Genomic DNA, 20,344 nt, shown 5'->3' on the forward strand with positions numbered 1-20,344 from the left:
GAGACTCCATAGTGGGACACACAGATGTCCCACTCACCAGGTTAGAAAAGGAGAATGTCATGGTCAGCTGCCTGTCCAGTGCCAGGATTCATCAGATCATGCATGCACTCAGGTCTCTCAGCAACTACCATTATGAATATTTCATACCTCATGTTGGAGTGAACGACCTGACATGTACCTCACTGGACTATATGAAGCGAGACATGACTGAGGTCTCTGAATATGTGTTCCAGGCAGGTATGTCCCTAGCCATGAGCAGCATATTACCCTCACCTAGAATGATGCCACAGTATAAACAAAAAATGATCAATTTCAATAATTGGCTTATTTTTTTATGTCATTCAAAGGGGATCCAGTTTCTTTCAACCTGGGGTAACATGGTTGACAAACCTTGCTGCTTTGCCAGAGATGGTTTGCACCTGGCACCACTAGGCTTTTGGCTCCTGGCAAAGGCTCTTGCCTCCCCCATAGTGCCTTTTTGCAAAAACAAAATTGCCAGCCATAACAAAATAAGGGTTATACTACTAAACACTAGGAGCTTAAACCAAAAACTGCATGCCCTGGAAGCACTTCTATCACTGGAAAAGGTAGATGTCTCTGTAGTCACAGAAACCCAGTTTAAGGCCTCAGAAAGCACTCTGGCCTAGCAAGACAACAATGCCTTCCACACCTTCAGACTGCAAAATGGACATGTGAGAACCAAAGGAGGCAGTGTTTCTATCTGTATTAAAGATAAACTCACCTTCCGACTAGTTAGACTGAACAGCTCCATGGAGTTACTCCAAGCTCAGATTACTGTGGGTAAGACCCCCCATTCAAGTCATAGCTAGTTATAGAGCCCCCTCCATGGATCATGATGTGCATGAAGCCTACTTGATCAAACAGGAGTCAGTTCAAATATTGCCAAACACTCTGGTCATGGAGGATTTCAATTATCCCATCATCACGTAGGAAATCTACTTTAGCCCTAACTCACTAGCACAAAAGTTCCTTGATTTTGTTAACTCAGATGCCATGGAACAAATTGTTCAAACCCCAACAAGAGGAACAAACATACTAGAGCTAGTCCTCACTAACATGACAAACAGACGCACCACCACAACTGTCAGACCCTTAATAGTTAAATCCTAACACAACTCAGTCACCTTTGAACTGGCACTAACACCAGAACTCACAAAGGGTGAAGTCAGACTAAAGAACTTTACCAAAGCAAAGTATACCCTCCTAGAGGAAGGTACAAATGCATTCCAAGCCCCACCTCCAGCTGGAAGTAGTAACTACACCAAAGCTTACACTAAAACCATGTACAATCACTTTGTAAGTGTACAGACTTGGCTGTTCCAGACAGAATCAAAGCCAGAGCCTCAAGTAAAAAACAAAGCTGGCATGGTGGATCTCCAGCATCAACAAACTTTACAACAAATGCAAAAAAAATTGTGTCTAAGAAAACTAAGACGAGGTCCCAACAATGGAAAAGCACCATCCTCAGCCTCAACAGGCAAATAAGAAAACATATTGAATCCTCTACAGGTAACTTTGAGAAAAACTTAGCAATCACAGCCAGAGTTAACCACAGGGCCTTTTACAGCTATGTACGTAGTTTAAAGGGTAGGACCCAAGCATCTGCCGAACTAGTGACTAACATATCACACACACTGATCCTGCAGAGATAGCAAACCTGCTAGCAGACAGATTTGGTGAAAATTTCACTCCTTTATTCCCTCAAAACTTATCACAAACCTTGTCCCCAGCATCCCCCCCCACCCTACATATCTGAAGAGCAGGTCATTAAAGGCTTGTCTAAGGCAAAAAATACAGCCTCTATGGGACCAGACGGCATTCCAAACTGTCTTCTAAACAAACTAAAACATGAACTAGTATCACCATTAAGTACTCTATTCAAACACAGTCTTTGTTCCTGTGGAATAGACAACAGCAATAGTTATTCCCCTCCACAATGGTGGCTTAGCAACAGACCCAGTGAATTAGAGACCCATAAGTCTGACTAGCCTCATCTGTAAAGCCATGGAACGTATCATCATAGATATAAAAACATAGGTGACCACCAAACCCTGGTTCCGACCCAATGTGGCTTCGTCAAGGGCAGATCCTACCTATTAAACCTGGTGAATTTCTTCACAAATGTGACCATGGCCATTGAAGAGGGCAAATCTGTGCACACAGCATACATCAGCTTGGCAAAGGCCTTTGACACAATCCCACACTCAGGCATTACAGATAAACTTAGCAAACTGAATGTAATCCTGTTTGTTGCAAAACGGGTTGTCGACTGGCTCACAAACTGTTCACATACTATCAAAGTGGGTGACTCCACATCAACCAGCAGACCTGTTACCAGGGGGGTGCCACAAGGGTCAGTGCTGGGCCCCTACTGTTTGGTATGTACTTCTCAGAAGTTCAGGCCAAAACTATTGGGCTGTGGCTGACCAAGTTTGCATTCAACTGCAAATTGGGTGCACTTATTGAATCCCCAAATAATGTCAGTATACTTCAGGAAGGTTTTACAGACACCAATGACTGGTGTCTTAGTTATGGTCTCAAACTGAATGCAAAGAAATGCATCATCATTCCCTTCAGTAAAAACAATGTCCCTTCACACTATCAGATTATCATCAGTACCTTATGTATCTACGAAGTGGTAAGAGATCTGGGGTCACAAGTAGACTGTGACCTTAAGAAAGGCTTTCTACCTAGCACACTTGATGAGCAAAGGCATCACCTCTAGAGCAAAGGAGGTTATAACTTCTCTATACTCATCACCAGTCAGGCTCATAATTGAGCATAATACCCCTTTTGGCATGTACCATAGGAAGCACCTGCAGCAACTGGAGAGACCTCCGAGGTTTATAACTAAGAAGATCAAGGGACTTCAGCAAGTGCCTTACACAGATAAATTAAAGTCCCTGTCACTATACTCAGTATTGTACAGACTTCTTAGGGGAGGCTTATGCCTGGCTTACATGTCAATCTCTGACCCAAACCTAATGATTTTGCTGCACAACCATAAATCAAATGAGACTAGAGCTACCCATTCCAGGGACCTAAATATAGGATGTGTTGGAGGGACAGATTTATCTCCCAGTGACTGATGCATCTTTGGAGTAGGATGTCAATTCATGTGAAGCAGAGCACCTCTATGACACTGCTCAAAAGTAACTTGGACGAGTGGATGGGGCACTGAAAATTCTTACTGGGGATAGTGCCCACAATCCTCCTGGACATGGGCAGTCATTACTAAATACAATCCTGGTAACTGACTAAAGTATCTGTGGTATCACATTGGGATGAAATGGCTAGGCTTGAAATGACCTCAGGGTCAATAGCTTAGTAAGTATGATCCTACTTACACCAAGAACAAATCTCTTATAATTGCAGCAGGCTTACTCTGGTGTAAGTCACTTACACTGAGAGCAAGTCTTTTGGTATCTGGCCCAGTGACTACGAATTTGGTGAATTGCTTGATTCTCTAATAAGAGACAGAAGAATTTATGGTATTAGAAATTATGTATCATGGGACAGGGTTTTAAGAGAAGTACAAATTAACTTATCAAATGTAGTATATGGGTGCAAAGCCAGTGAATTTACCAGTGGATGGTTAAACGTTTAACTGATAAAATAATATGCTTAAAATAAAATGGAAGTTAAATAAGGCAAAAAAATGAACTAAAGACAGGATGTGTTGTAAGAGCTATGGATATGAAAGAGAGCTGTAAGGCAAAGGACCATAATACAGAATCCAAGATGGAGACCAGCATTGCACTGCATCATTGTTGTAAAGGCTTATGTATAGATATGACAAGAAGGAAAAAGTATTGTCCTGCTCTTAACTGATTCTGAAGAATCTGTGTTAGAATAGGGCATTTTAAAAATATATATAAAATCAAAAACAAGTGTTTTCAAATTAATTTGCATGTTTTGAACATAAATATAAAATGGTATATAGGTAATGCTGAAGTGAAAAAAATTCATACTGTTAAAGTTGAAAATGCAACAGAAACAGTGAACCAGGTGTACTGTTTAATCTTTTGGAAAGAAATACTGAACATTATTGGACAGAATGTGGACTTTTAACTTGAAGCTGATAGAGCTTGAAATATATCTTGTCAGAAAATATTTTAAACATCTGGGATAGAGTGTTGTGAAGAGAGCTTTGAGTACATTGTTAATCTATTCTGACCTCTGGGTAGCATATTAGATCAAAAACTGTTCTCAATACACTACATAAGTAAAAAGTTCAAGATTCTTTTGCAAACAGTTGTACTTAAATTAAATTAGCCTTGAATTTTTAGTCATGTGGTATGAATTAATAGTATAAAAGCAATGACTGCATTTTTCAAAATCAATCACACTGCTGAAGAGAGATCTTAGATATTGTACTAAAAATTATACATAACACACTGCTGACTTTCAGAAACTTCCATCTGTCTGATGAAAGAGATTACCAAAAGCCAACTCACAGTGTTTGCAGTGTTTTACATATATATTTTTTCAGTTTTGATACAGTTTTAAATATCTTTATATCTGTGACAAAGTAGTAGTTTTCCAGTTAGATGGACCCAGCTTGAAGAAGACAAATTTGTTGAGTGTGTTGCTTATTGAATTTCCTTGGGTCATTGCTGTAAAATCTATCTATATCTATGTATATATCAGTATTTATCATATCTAAATATATATATATATATATATATATATATATATATATATATATATATATATATGGGTCAACTGTTTTTCATTGAATACCACGTATTCGAAAAAGAGCAGTAGACCGCTCAGTTACGCGAAAGTGCACTTATTTGAAAGTGCACTTTCGCGAACTCAGTTTCTATGAACAGATCGCACCACATTGGAGGACAGCAGGAAAACATGCTATGTCCTCCACTGTGGTGCGGTAGTTATGGATCTTAGGGTTAGGGCACGGGTCATGGTAAGGGGATAGCCCTACTAGCTATCCCCTTACCATGACCTGTGTCCTAATCCTAAGGTCCATAACTACTACACTAAACATTAGTAGTAGCCCGTTCGCTGAAGCAGGTTTTGCGAAAGTGTACTTTCGATTAAGTGCACTTTCGCATAACCCAGGTCTACTGTGTGAGTTCGAAGAAGTGTATTTTCAAACTTATACAGTAGACCCATATATATATATATATATATATATATATATATATATATATATATATATATATAATGTATGTATATATATATATATATATATATATATATATATATATAAAATATATGTATGTATATATATATATATATATATATATATATATATATATATATATATGGGTCTACTTCAGAAGACTGAAAAACCAAAAAACTGAATCCCTAAAGACTGAAAATTCAAAATACTGAACACATTTTTGATCCAGGAGCCAAGCTCTCCCACACCCCTCATGTGGGGGTCTGTGCCCGACCCTCTGCTAAATATGTATACCAACTCCAAAATCACACAACAGTAGAGAAGGGGCAAATTCCATCATTCAGTATTTTGAATTTTCAGTCTTTTGATTTATCTGTGTTCTGAAGTACACCTATATATATATATATATATATATATATATATATATATATATATATATATATATATACATATATATATATATATATATATATATATATATATATATATATACATATATATATATATATATATATATATATATATGGGTCTAGGACTATTCACTGAAAGCACATTTCACTGAAAGTTATATATGGCCTTTTCCCCACTGTAGTGTGACCCTGGAGTTAGAATATATGGTAAGAGGGGGTGTGGAGGACACTGCCCCCCACATTGGGGGGTACGGGGTGCGTAGCCCCCCACATAGTTTGGATATATATTAAGTTTAGAAAATAGTAATTTATTGAAATTGCAAGTATCCATGTGTATAGTTCAAAATATACCCCCTGAGGGGTTGGTCTACCTTGCGTTATGTATGGACTGTTTCTATGTGGGGAAGATGGAACGGAAAGTAAAGGGTGGGTGATTGAACATGTTCGTAATATTTGTGATGTTTGTGTGATGGGTGCCTTGGCTGAGCATGTTTCGCTGAATGTGGGACATGCTTTCGGGTTTGTTGTATTGGATGTTTTTCTGTGTCTGGGGGTGGCCTTGTGTTCTGGAGGGGAGAGAGTTGTCCTGGCGGCTGCATTTTGATTCTTTGTCTTGGCCGGACTTGGCAACAGTCTCTCCATTATTGGTCTCTTAAAGTTAAAAGCATTAGTGAAGCCGTGGTGATGCAGCAGTAGCGTTGTCGCCTGAAAGCAAGAGGTTCTCCTGTTTGATTCTCGGCTGGAGCGCCTTCTGTGTGGAGTCTGCATGTCCTCCCCGCAGTCGAGTGGCCTTTGAAAGACATGGGTAAATGGGTGTGCCTTTGTTGAAGGTTTGGTGTTGAGCTGGCACCTTGGCACCGTAAAAATCTACTGCCAATCATTAGTGGACCAGAGTTCCACTGTGGCAACCCCTAACTGGGAAAAGCCGAAAGAAGAAGACTATATATTCTAACTCCAGGGTCGCACTACAGTGGGGAAAAGTTCATATATAACTTTCTGTGATATGTGTTTCAGTGAATTGTGCTGTCAGTGAATTGTGCACAGTCAAATGCATTTCAGTGAATAGTCCTAGACCCATATATATATATATATATATATATATATATATATATATATATATATATGTATGTGTGTGTGTGTGTGTATATAAAATCAAACATCCATAATGTAGAACATTTTTTACATCAGCAGAAGTAATCAAAACTAATTTCTGCTGACGTTAAGTCCATGTTAGATTGTGAGCAGTGGGGATCAGGGAATTTGCCCTTTTCTCACTGTAGACTGTTCTCAGAGCTGGTATATATAACTAGCAAGGGTGTGTAGTGTGCAGCCCCCCATGGAGGGTGCAGAGGCCTATATATATATATATATATATATATATATATATATATATATATATATATATATATATATATATATATATATATATATATATATATATATATATATATATATATATATATAAACACGTTTATTGCAGCTTTAAAACGGAGATGCTAGGTATGAGTACAGAAGTTCTAGAAAAATTAGTTTTCCCTACAGATTTTATGGAGTTTAGACAGCATTTGTTGTTTCTCTGTATTATTTATTAAGTCTCCTAACAAGATAATTGGTTAGAAATGATGCTTGAATGTGTTTTAAGTACTATGTATACTTTTCAAAATTTTTGAAAGGGATGACAGAGGAATGGGACAATAGTTATTCAGTATAGCTGATTGTTACAAAAAATGTCCATTGTAACTTTGCTTACTAATAGCTGATAATGCAGCAGCATCTAAAGAAGTACCACATATTTGGCAACTATATATATGTGATTGCATAAAACAGAGTATCTAGTAGTAAAAGTAACCAATGGCTTAACATATCAAGAAATGAATGGTTGAGGCCAACACGGAAGGACTGTGGCTGACCAAGTTCGCAGATGACTGCAAACTAGGCGCCATAATCGACTCTCCAGCCGACACAAGCATCCTCCAAAAGGGCCTCATAGAAACAGACAACTGGTGCCAGAGCCATGGCCTCAAGCTAAATGCCAAAAAGTGTATAGTCATCCCCTTTGGCAAAAACAAAATGCCCACAAATTACCACATAGGTGGCAATCCATTAAGTACAGAAGAAGTAATTAGGGACCTGGGGACCCAAGTTGATAGCAATCTCTCATTTGACAACCACGTGGCCAAAGTGGTTAGAAAAACATTTTATATAGCCCACCTAATCATGAAGGGATTCACATCTAGATTAGGGAGGTCATCGTGCCTCTTTACTCATCCCTCATCAGGCCCATAATCGAGTACAGTGCCCTTTGGGATGTACCTTACCAAACACCTGCAGCAACTGGAAAGACCCCAAAAGTACCTCACCAAGAGGATCAAAGGGCTCAAACAGATGCCATATGCTGCCCGGTTAAATAAACTCCAGCTCTACTCAGTGGCATACCGCCTGCTCAGAGGTGACCTGTGCCTGACGTATAAGGCCATGTCCAACCCGGAATTAAGGGACATGCTGCACCTCAAAAAATTCAAATCCCATCGAGCTACACGCTTGAGAGACTTGAACCTCAGCATTGAAATAAATAGGACATGCTGGAGGGACAGATTCATAACCCAGAGGCTCCCTTCACTATGGAATAAAATCCCAGTCCAGGTTAGGCAGAGTCCCTCATTGATCCTCTTCAAGAGGAATCTTGATGAGTGGATGGGAGATCATAGGTTTACCCCGGGTATCACTTCTGTGTCACTGTTAGACAGAGGCACAGTATACTAACCTCGAAAAAGGGCATAGCAAAATTAATTTAAAATGGGTGGCGAAAGCCAAACATACTCTGGCTAGGCTTATAAATGCCCTAGGGCAGATAGCCTAGTATGAACCTATGAACCTATGACGTAAATTAGTAATTTTAGGTTTTATATTGTCATCCTCCCTGTTGTTTCCTCAAGAACTGCCTGATGTTTCCTCAACAACATTGTTAGAGATGTAGGATACTGCTCTTCCACACATCTGGCAGAACAGCTTTAATCTGTGGCTCCCAATTCCTGATTAGCAGTCTGAATGAATTATCTAGTTTTTGGTTGGCATTAACATATAACTGCTATTCACCTCTTAAAACACTGCATGTAGATGACAAGTGGCAAAAGTCATTGCATTAAAAAATAAACAATGCATTGGCATTGTTATTGAATCAGCAGGGTCTGCTACTTGGGTTTTGATTCATGGTGGCTTTGAGAGTTTGATAGGTTGCAATGAATTAAAGCTCTAAGGTGGCTGATTGTAATAATTTTTAATGATTACCAGAGCTGTATTCACTACGTATTATCAAAAATGTGGACTCCCAGAAATTTATATTTTTTACAAACTAATAAACAAAACTTACTTTCAAAAATAGTGCATCCTGTAGTTTTAGTGCTTCTTCACTTTCTGTAATTAGAGTCTGAAGTTTTTCTTGCTGCTGTGACAGAAGACTTATGTTGCGCTTGTGTACTTCCAGGACTTTGTCTTGCTCACTCATCAGTTGTGAAAGAATGGCTTGTTCCTCTTGTTTGAGAAAGTGATAGAGTTCTTGAAATTCATCCTTAATTTTTTTAGTCAACGTCTTCCCAGTTGCCTGCACATTTTGACAAAACAGTGAGGAGAGAGAGAAAATTAAGATCCCAAATGCAGAGCATGAAAACTTAATTGCATTGGTACAGTCCAACATTTTTTGTTGTACTAAATTTTATAAATTATAATAAATTTGTTTATTTCAATAAGAACGGTAAGCAAAACAAGCAAGTCCAGAGTACCTACTGCCTTTACTGATTGTTTTTATAGACATTCACTTCTCTGAAATTAGGGCCAGCCCTTTACATCATACCATTGGCTATCCACCATTTTTCTGGTCTATTCTGTCCTCCCCCAAAGGACCAATTACAGCCTAACCCTGCTTTCTTAAGCTACAGGAGCCATTTTTAAAATCTCCTTGGTGTCGCTGCTTGTCTTGTCGGGTGGAGTGCCCATATCTAAGGTTATTTTTCATATTTTTTCTTTTCATTTGTAAAATGTATTGATGTTGATTTACACCTTTGTAAAGAGTACCGAAGCTAGACGTATTTTAAGGGAGACAGTATTCGCAGTACCTCTATATGCTGTTGAAACTATTTACCTAGCCTTAGCATTAGCATGGCTCAGACACTGTACCTACTAGACTATAGACTTGTCAGAGCTGTGTTACAGTTGTAGAGCATTGTTATTGTTGGAATATTAATTCTTTGCCACACACTTATTATTGCATTTTAAAAGAACTTGCCCAGACATTAGTGTGTACTTTTCCTTACCTATTGGTTTTGACTGTATGTTATACCACTTGACATATCTATAGTGTAATTTGTATCAGTATTCCTATAAACTTTTTTTTTTTTAAATCTTAGCAGTCTATATTGCACCTCTATACTTAATTGTGCTGCTTAATATGTGCTTTGTCCTGTAAATGCTATCTTCTATTTACACCCTCTGATATATTTGCAACTGTATTAATATGTTGAAAGTGTTAGCTACCAGAACTTGTCTTAGATTTTACATTATCACAAACTGAGACTTTTAATTATCTGTGTATTGATTACCTAGTTATATTTGTTCCCACTCCTCTCTTAGCACCTTTGTACCTATTGTATGTTTTTCTTATTAACAAATGCAGTATATTGTGTTAATATTACTTATTTTTCTTCCAGCTCCTTTTTTTAATCTAAATTTTCCCTGGACCCCCCCAAGCTAAGCTCAAACTACTGGCCTATGGCACTCTTTAACAGAATCAGGCAACCCTGGACTCAGTGTTATTTTCAAAATATGCAGAAAGTATGTTTTATCCTCTGAACACAATTGTTAATTGCTAGTCCTTTTTTAACTAAAGCATTCCACCACGGACATTAGCAGCTCCCTCCCCCATCCTGTACTTCCTAACAGCAGTTAGCCTTTGCATGCTGTTATTTGAAAACCCTGCTTTTTCTACTATTACTAAACCCTTTCTTCTATAAATTCTGGTCTTTTTAAATCCCACATTCTCCTGGAAAAAGTGATTTATTTTATTTCATAAGAAAGGTATGCAAAACAAGTAAATCCAAAATGCCTACTGTTTTTCCTGATTGTTTCAGGATGTTAGCTGCCCCCCCCCCCCCTTCCATTCTGTACTTCCTAACAGCAGTCTCCTTTTATATGCTGTTTAACTATTTGAAAGCCCTCTGTTTTTTCTACTACTACTAAACCCTTTTTCTTATAAATTCTGGTCTTCCTAAATCACACATAATCCTTGGTAAAAGTGGTTTATTTTATTTCAACAAGAAAGGTATGCAAATAAGGAAGTCCAGAGTACCTACTGCCTTTCCTGATTGTTTCAGTAGACTTGCACTTCTGTGAAATCAGGGCTAGCCCTTTTTAACATACTATTGGCTATTCACCAGTTTTCTGGTGTCTTCTGTCCTCCACCTCCTCCACAAGACCAATTACAGCCTAACCTAGCTTTCTTAAGCTACAGGAGCCATTTTTAAAATTACCCTTGGTGTAGCTGCTTGTCTCGTCGGTTGGAGTGCCCATACTTAAGGTTATTTTTCATATTTATTTCTTTTCATTTGGAAAATGTATCTCCTATACTTTTATTTGCATAGTGTGTTTTCTCACCTGTTGTCCCCCCCCCATCTTTTTCCTCTCCTGAGTGTCTGTCTGAGCACAGACATTCTTACCACTCTCTTTCCTCCCCAGCCTCTGGCTTTGTATTTTTCACTCTGGAATAGTTCTTACCTCATTTCATTGCCTTCACATCTCACTTTACTGAATTTTTTTCTTCTGAGCTTTTCCTGCTTGTTGTAGCCTCGTTCTGTTCACCCTCACTACAACTGAGATCACACCGCTCCCCTACCCTACCACATTCCCATTCCCATATCATTTAATTTATATCTGATCCCTCATTGTCCCTTTCCCTCTAACCCCTTCTCTTCCTGTCCTCAGACCCAACCCAGGCAGATATACCTCACATCTTGGTTATCACCAGGTCTACTTGACTACGTAATACACCCATCCTACCTCCTTAATAACTGAATCATCCCTCCTTGCACTCCTTCTTACTTCATAGCTATTAATTACAGCTATATCACAAGCTACTTCCTTCCCTCTGGCATACCGCTACTTATCTTCCTCTTTAACAGAACCAACATGTTTCTAACTTTCCTCTACATATCTCCTTTGCTTCTACTTTATCTTCTCACCTCCCATAATATCCAACTGACACTTGAAACTCCATCTCCAGCATCCACTCACCCTAATGTCTTTGTTCAACCTTGTCACTCATTTCCAATCTCCCCATCCATTTTTTCCTCCAAATATTCTTCTCCCCAAAATCAAATTTCTTCTTTCCCCCCAAACTTAGCTAAGAAATAAAGTTAAGTACTTCATCAGCTATCCTTCTCACTTCCATGTTAACCCCCTCCTTAAAACTCTATTACTATCACGTGATACTCATCCTATTCCAGAGCCTAACTCTCCATCCCCTGTCAGCAACTCAACTGACATCACTCTCCCTAAGAAACATATATCTTTTTACTCAATGAATATTAGAAGTGTGCTGAATAATGTCAGTGAATTTCACTCCTGGACCTCCACTCATTCCCCAGATATTGTTACCCTTACAGAAACTTGTCTAAAACCTCTGAACTCTGACAAAGACTTTCTCCCTCCAGGGTATAACATACTCCGACTAGACCGCCACAAAAAAAGGAGGGGGAGTAGTCATTGTCTACTCGAACCATCTTAAGCTCACTTTACTAGACAAACAAACCCCATCCTTTCAGCCTGTAGAACTCCTATTTGCCAACCTAATTCTCAACAATCTTCTTAAAATTACTGTAGCTGCCATTTATATACCCCCTAGTGACAACAGCCCCTACTTGAACATATTGTCTCCTGGCTTACTCGACACATTCATAATGAAACCATCCTCCTATAGGGATGCCAATATTAACTGGCTATACCTCTGCTCATCTAACTCCACTTTAAGTATCAACTTGCATGGCTTCACATAGCTTATCTCTACACCTACCCATGCTAATAAAACACAAAACTCCAGCTCACAGATTGACTGGATATTTGTCTCAGACCCACATAAATATCACAACCCTGAAACACTGCCTGACTCCCTAAGCGATCACTCTCCAGTAAAAGTAATACGATACTCTCCTCACTTCTCCAGACCACACAGATACATTGAATCACACAAGCTATTCAACTTTGACCCTATACCTTTTAATACCCTCCTCTCCAAAATAAATCAGACTTTTCTGACCAGTCTCCCTCTAGATGAAGCAGTAGACACATTCAGCAAAACTTTCCTAAATATTCTTAACTCACTGGCTCCCTTACACACCATAAGTATCAAATGTAACATAAGCTGTTGGTTAACTAATGTTACCCGCTCCTTGATGAAAACAAGAGATAGAATGTGGGCATCCTGTGTTAAAACCAAGCTCCCCATTCACTTACAGAAATATAAAAAGCTCAGGAACCTTGCAAAAAAACATATAAATAAAGACGAAAAAGATTTCTTTAATAACTCACCCACATCACAAAGATTAAATCCCAAGAAATTCTGGCACTCAGTAAACCAAATACTTCAGCCAGGTAACCCATTATTTCCTAATCCCTGCCCAACAAATACACCCCAAGAGACTGCTACTATCATCAATGCCTACTTTATTGAATCCATTAGTAAGATAATAAGTTGTGCCCCTCCCTCTAATTCTGACATGAAATATCTACCAGATCCACCCTCCAGTCAGACCCCTACTAACATATTTTCCCTTAAATCAATAATTACCAGCTATATCAAATCTCTTCTTCACAAACTAAAGCCCTGTTCTGCATCTGCTGATAATTTGCCTCCCTACTTCCTTCAGATAGCAACAGACTCTCTAGCTCTCCCAGTCTCTAGTCTGATAAACCAGTGAATCTCTAAATCTAAAGTCCCCTCTATCTGGAAAGAATTTTATACCTGACCAGTACACAAAGGAGGTCACTCCATTGACATCAAGAATTTCAGACCCATAGCCATCCTGTCACCTCTCTTACAAATATTAGAAAAATGCATGCATAAGCAAATCATTGAACATCTATTACAAGAAAATGTGCTCACCCCCATACAACATGGCTTTCACCCAAAACTTAGCACCACTACTGTCCTTTCTTTTATTAGCACTATTTCTCTGACTACGGACAACAATAAACTAGTGTCATGCTTATTTCTAGAGCTATTTAAAGCATTTGATACAGTCTCCCACCCCTCTCATCTAGACAAACTCACTAACTTTAATTTCTCCACCTCTCTCATTGACTGGTTTTCTAGCTACCTTACAGACCGACATCAATCAGTAAAATGGCTATGTGCTCTCTCTCCTCCTCTCTCTATCAAAATGGGTGTTCCTCAAGGATCTATTCTTGGTCCCCTACTCTTCAGTATTTTTACTAATCAACTCTACACCTCCTGCCCTTAGTCAACCCTCATCCAATATGCTGATGACTCTACAGTCATCTCCATTGCAGACACCCCCACTGACTTACATTCTATTACCCAGAAATCCTTCAACTCGATTGAATCCTGGCTCTCTAAAAAACAACTAATTCTAAATTGTAAAAAAAACAAACTCTTACATTTTCTTCCCAAAAACCTACACAACCTTAAATCCACTTTTGCTATCCACTCTCTAAATTAAACACCAGTAATAGTTGAACCCAACACAAATCTTCTTGGAGTCATAATAGACGACCAACTGAAATTTGATTTAGATGTTAACAATTGTATAAAGAAAACCCATCAAAAACTTGGTTTCTTATATAGAAATGAACAGTTCCTATCAAACACAGCATAAAATCTCCCTGTCTCATGCCTGTCTCCAACCAAGCTTACTATACAGCTCTCAGATCCTCTCCAACCTCCAAACCTCTCTCCTAACTAAGCCGGAGAATACCTATAACAAAGTGGCCAGATTCGCTGCAAATCAGACCTACAGATCTCATCACTGCCTCTCATTAAAACACTTGAACTGGCTGGAATTACCCTACCAGCTTCTCCTCTCTCAGCCTCAAACTGTCCACTCTATCCCGTAACAACCAAACTTCTGTCCCAGCCTATCTCTTCTAATCTCCATCTACACTCCCTCTGGAACTCTCCGAAGCTCAGACCAGAACCTACTACAAATATATAAACCTAAGAGCAAAATTGGTCAAAACTTCTATAGCTACCACCCTAACATCTCTTGGAACAACCTCCGATTGGAAATTAGATCACTTAATCAACTCAATAAATTCAGAACAGCCACCAAAGAATACCTTAAAAGTCTCTGGTCTTGCCACTGTATTCATCCTCCATAAACTGTCCCTCACTGATTGTAATCTTACTTTTCTGCCTTTTACTGGTTTCATTTTTGTTTAGTGTTAGCTCTGTTTGATATATTAACTAATTATTCTGTATTTTTATACAGTCTCTTCGTATACTGTATAATAAACCTGCATACTGTTCCCTGTACATATCCTAAGTATAATGTCAGCTATAACTCTGTAAATAGTCTCAATGCTTTACTGCTTCTAACTTAAAAATGCTAATGCTGATTTTTTATATAAATTTGTGGAACTTAAAAATGGAGCTTATAAATGCTATTGTTTTGATTTCTATGTAAATTTGTGGAGCTTTTCTCCCTGGGTCTCCGCTGAAAAAGGGCTATCAGCTCAGAATCAGATGGACTAACCCAGTCAACAAATGTAAAATAAATAATAAATAAAATATATATCTTTAAGCAGCTAGTTTTATGATACAGATACAGACTAATAGTCAAGCAGAAAATAATACAAATTTATCTTTTCATGTTGAAAATGCAAATAGGATGGAGTTCTCACCAAGTAAAGAGATACCCTAACTAATGAATGAAGCAAATTATATGGATAACAGCTAGTTAATCAGTCTACCTGCATTTGCTGAAGATATTAACAGCCACGCACTGACTATAATAAGTGATGTGGGAAGGTAAACACTTGCACCACACCACACTCATCACATAGTCCCTCAAATCCTACACCACCAAACCACACACACAGAAACACAAAACACACATACCTACATTCATGGAGGCTCTCAATAAAAGTCTGCCCAAGCAACAGAGACCTCCTAAGCAGAAATGCAAACAAACTCCACCCCCCAACACAACCCAAATGACACATAGCCCACAAACTCAGTGTGCCACTCAACCATAGCCCATAAGGCATAACAACATAACCAACACTCTAGTCATAGGTGACTCTATAGCCAGGCTAAACAAGGAGAAAGTTACTTCAGCTGCCTGTTGGGTGCCAGGATCTGCCACATAATGCATGCACTCAGCTCACTCCACAACAAGTACAAATATGACTCTGTCATTGTCCATGTTGGTGTGAATTACCTGAGACGTACCTCCCTGGACTACATGAAAAGAGACATGGAGGAGCTCTCTGATCATGTAGCCCAGGCAGGTATGACCCTAGCCCTGAGCAGCATCCTGCCATCACCCAGAATTATACCTCAGTACAAGGACAAAATGATTGACTTCAACAATTGGCTAAGCTTCTGGTGTCATTCTAAGGGGATCCAGTATCTATCTGCCTAGGATGACATGATCGATAGACCACGATGCTTTGCCAGAGATGGCCTGCACCGGTCGCCCTTGGGATTCCGGATACTGGCTAAGGCTCTTGCCACCCCTATAGTGCCTTTTTTAGGCAAGGTTCAAATGACAAATTTACCACCATAACAGGTACAAGCAAGCAAAATCTGAGGGTAATGCTACTCAATGCTAGAAGTCTAAACCTCAAAATGCACTCACTCGAGGCACTCCTTAAAATGGAGAATAACAACATCTGTGCAGTGACAGAGACCTGGTTCAAGGTTCCAGAGAGCACCCCTGCATTACCAGGCTATAATTCATACCACACCTTTCGGCCACCTAACATGGACCAAAACACTAAAGGCAGAGGCGTGTCCATATTTGTTAAGGATATCCACACCTCCAGTCTAGTTGCTCAGCATAATGCATCCGAGATTATCCAAGTGCAACTAACTCTGGGCAAGACCGCAATCCAAATTGTAGCTTGTTACAGATCCCCCACCATGCCCCAGGATTCCCACTCCTCATTTCTTGATACACTGGAAAATATTATGGTACAACCCAACACCCTAATAATGGGCGATTTCAACTACCCCACCAGTAACTGGGAAAACTACTCATGTACCAACTCTTTTGCTCAACGTTTTCTGGAATTCATAAATTCTAATGCCTTGGATCAACTTATCCACACCTCCACCAGGGGCAGCAATATCCTAGACCTGGTCATTACCAACATGGTGTTCCACACCAGACATCAATTCCTTGTTGGTCAGATCTGACCACAAGCTAATCACCACATCCCACCCCCACCCCCCATTAGGAAGACCACCATACAAAATTTCTCCAAAGCCAACTTCACGCTTCTTAAGACAGAAGTGGCAAACTTCACGACACCCATGTAGATGGACAATAGATGTACGACTGCTGAATCCTACACAAATGCACTTTATAAGTACTTACACGAGTGCATGGATCATGCTATCCCTAACAGAACCAAGATGCTATCCTCCAAAAAAAGGAAGTCAATCTGGTCGTCCCCTGCTATAAACAAACTCTACAACAGAAGAAAGAAACTGTTGAAAAAAATGAGTAAAATCCCATGATTGGAGGAACTCCGTGGTCAGCCTCAGTAAGAAGCTGAGATCCCTCATAAAATCCTCCAAAGCTACTTAGGAAAACAAAATTGCCACTGATTCTAAAGACAACCACAAAGCATTCTATAGCTATGTCAAGAATCTAAATGGAAACACTCAGATCTGCTCTGAGTTACAGCACAATGGCACTAAATATACAGAACCAAGTGATAGTGCCAACATCCTGGCAGATAGGTTCAGTGCTAACTCTACCCCCTCTCACCCCTAAAGGGCCCATCTCTATACTGGAAGAATGCAAAGTTCCTGTAATCACAGCTGCACAGGTAAAAACTACACTCTCCAAAGCCAAGAACACAGCTTCCATGGGACCTGACAACATCCCAGGCTGCATTCTACATGAATTACAGAACAAACTGGCACCCCACTACCATGTTCAATCACAGCCTTACCTCAGGCTTTGAGCCCACTGAATGGTGCACAGTGATGGTTATCCCACTCCACAAAGGGGGAGCCACCATGGACCCTGGGAACTACTGCCCCAATTAGCCTGGCGAGTCGGTCTGCAAGGCCATGAAACATATCACCATGGAACTTATAAACAAAGACATTGGTAATCTCCAAACTCTGGACCCCACACAGTTTGGGTTTGTAAAAGGCCGATCATGTCTCCTAAACCTGATAGACTTCTTTGAAGCAGTCACTAAAGCCATAAACGAGGGTAGGGTAGTTCACACAGCCTATCTAGATCTCACCAAGGCTTTCAACACCATCCCCCACTCTGGAATTATAGATAAACTCACTAAACGAGGTATAAATCCCTATGTCACAAGATGGGTTACCAACTGGCTCACTGGCAGAACAGACACTGTGAAAGTAGCATACTCCAAATCCGACTTCAGACCAGTGACAAGTGGAGTAACACAGGGTTCAGTCCTGGGTCCTCTCCTGCTTCGTATCTACTTCTCTGAAGTACAGGCTAACACAGAAGGTCTTTGGCTAACAAAGTTCACAGATGACTGCAAACTAGGAGCCATAATCAAAACTCCTAACAATGTGGACATCATACAAAAGGGCCTCACTGAGAGAGATGCCTGGTGTGAAAGCCATGGCCTCAAGTTCAATGCCAAAAAGTGCATTGTCATCCCCTTTGGTAAAAACTCTGTACCCATGAACTACCACATAGGAGGTAGTCTACTTAACACTGAAAGTATGATAAGAGACCTTGGGACACAGGTGGACAGTAGTCTCTCCTTTGATAATCACATCGCCACAGTAGTCAGGAAATCCTTCTATGTAGCACACCTCATCACAAAAGGTTTCTTATCCAGGAAAAGGTCATTGTTCCCCTCTACTCGTCACTCATTAGACCCATTATGGAATACAACGCCCCCTTTGGTATGTACCTCACAAGACATCTACAACAACTGAAAAGGCCACAGAAATACCTCACAAAGAGGATTACTGGCCTCAAACAGATGCCCTACGCAGACCGTCTCGAAAAACTCTAGCTTTACTCCATTGCATATCGCCTACTCAGAGGCGATCTCTGCCTAACATACAAAGCTATGTCAAACCCAGAGCTGTTGGACATGCTCCACTTAAAGAAATCTCAATCCCTCCAAGCTACACGCTCTAAGGACCTAAACCTTGTCAGCCACAATAGACAGAACATGCTGGAGGGATAGAGTCCTGTCCCAGAGACTTCCCATACTCTGGAACAAACTACCTATCTATATCAAAGAAAGTTCCTCATTAGCACTCTTCAAGAAAAATCTTGATGATTGGATGGGAATAGGAAGTTCACCCTAGGGCTCACTTCTGTGACTCTGCTCGACAGGGGCACAAGAAAATAATTTTCTTGGGTGGTGAAAGCCAGGGTACTTTTTGGCTAGGCTTATATAGGCCCTAGTGCCAATAGCCTAGTACCTAACTATGAACTTATGAACCTAAGATTAATTCATTTTGAATACAGTATCATAAATTCTAATGAGGTCTCATTCTCAAGAAATAATACAGACAGAATTCAAAATGTTCCAGCAAGAGAGGTTGTTAATGGCAATACAGTGCATAATAACTCAAAAGAAATGAGACAATCATTGATGAATGTCCACAGGGTATATCACATTCTAGAAAAATAATCTTTGCATGGAAATTCATTTTCCAATTTTGATTGGCTGAAAATTTAAATTTGACTGAACTTCATTTAGGAAATATGGTAGGTGTAGACCAGATTACATCTTCCACATTAATAAGGAAAATGCTGATAATGGGAGAGTCATTGTTAAAAGTGTTTCAGAAATCTCTAGCTTAGAATTAACCCAAACTCTCCTTGGGTTTCAATAAACTCCCTGTAGGCTTCGTGCATAGCCTACATGGAGTTTATGTGTTTGCTCAATGGTGCGTTGTGTGCGGCAGGGCATAATGCATATTAATGAGGCGCAGTCTGCCTAACCTATGTTTCGCAGCTCGCAACAGTGTTGCTGTCCACAAAACCTCATACGTGAACACTTACTGTAATTCAGTGTTAAGGAGAGCATCTGCAGTGCATGGATTTGTGCAGAATGCCACAATGATCACCAGGGCTTTACATATAATAAAACCTTGTCAGTGAATGCGAATATCAATTCCATGTAAGGAAGAGCACCTGCAGTGCATAACTTTGTGTGCAATGCCAAAATGATCACTGGGGTTTTACAAATAGCTATCGTTCTGTTAGTGCAACACATCTGCACAGAGATCAACTTAATGAGATTACAAATAACCAGTAACAGGGACATATGTGGCATAGATATCACATAGAAATGTGTTAGAATGTAACACTCACAGCCTCTTAGAGCAAGAAATGTGGACAAACCCATAATAACAGGGGGATATAGGGCTGACATAGGGACAGGTTTTTAATATTTACACTGACAGACGTAGGAAGTAAATAGAATATATAGGTTGTACATTAGCATGAACTTTCTGAAGATCATGAAGCTTGAATCTTAAATGTCAGTCATCAGTTTCTGACTGCACTCTGCAATG

General features: G+C 39.6%; 1 protein-coding gene across 1 annotated transcript in view; it reads right to left on the reverse strand.

The window, feature by feature from the left end:
• LOC122810713 (nuclear factor 7, ovary-like) overlaps positions 1-20,344 on the reverse strand; it is a 174,713-nt gene that overhangs the window by 107,264 nt on the left and 47,105 nt on the right. The window contains exon 2 of the mRNA XM_044082278.1: positions 8,948-9,178. Coding sequence (XP_043938213.1) covers positions 8,948-9,178 — 231 coding nt within the window. The remainder of the gene's footprint in view (positions 1-8,947; positions 9,179-20,344) is intronic.

This window comes from Protopterus annectens, chromosome 9.part0 (genome assembly GCF_019279795.1).
Source record: "Protopterus annectens isolate FY-2018-M chromosome 9.part0, PAN1.0, whole genome shotgun sequence".
Classification (NCBI taxonomy): Eukaryota; Metazoa; Chordata; order Ceratodontiformes; family Protopteridae; genus Protopterus; species Protopterus annectens.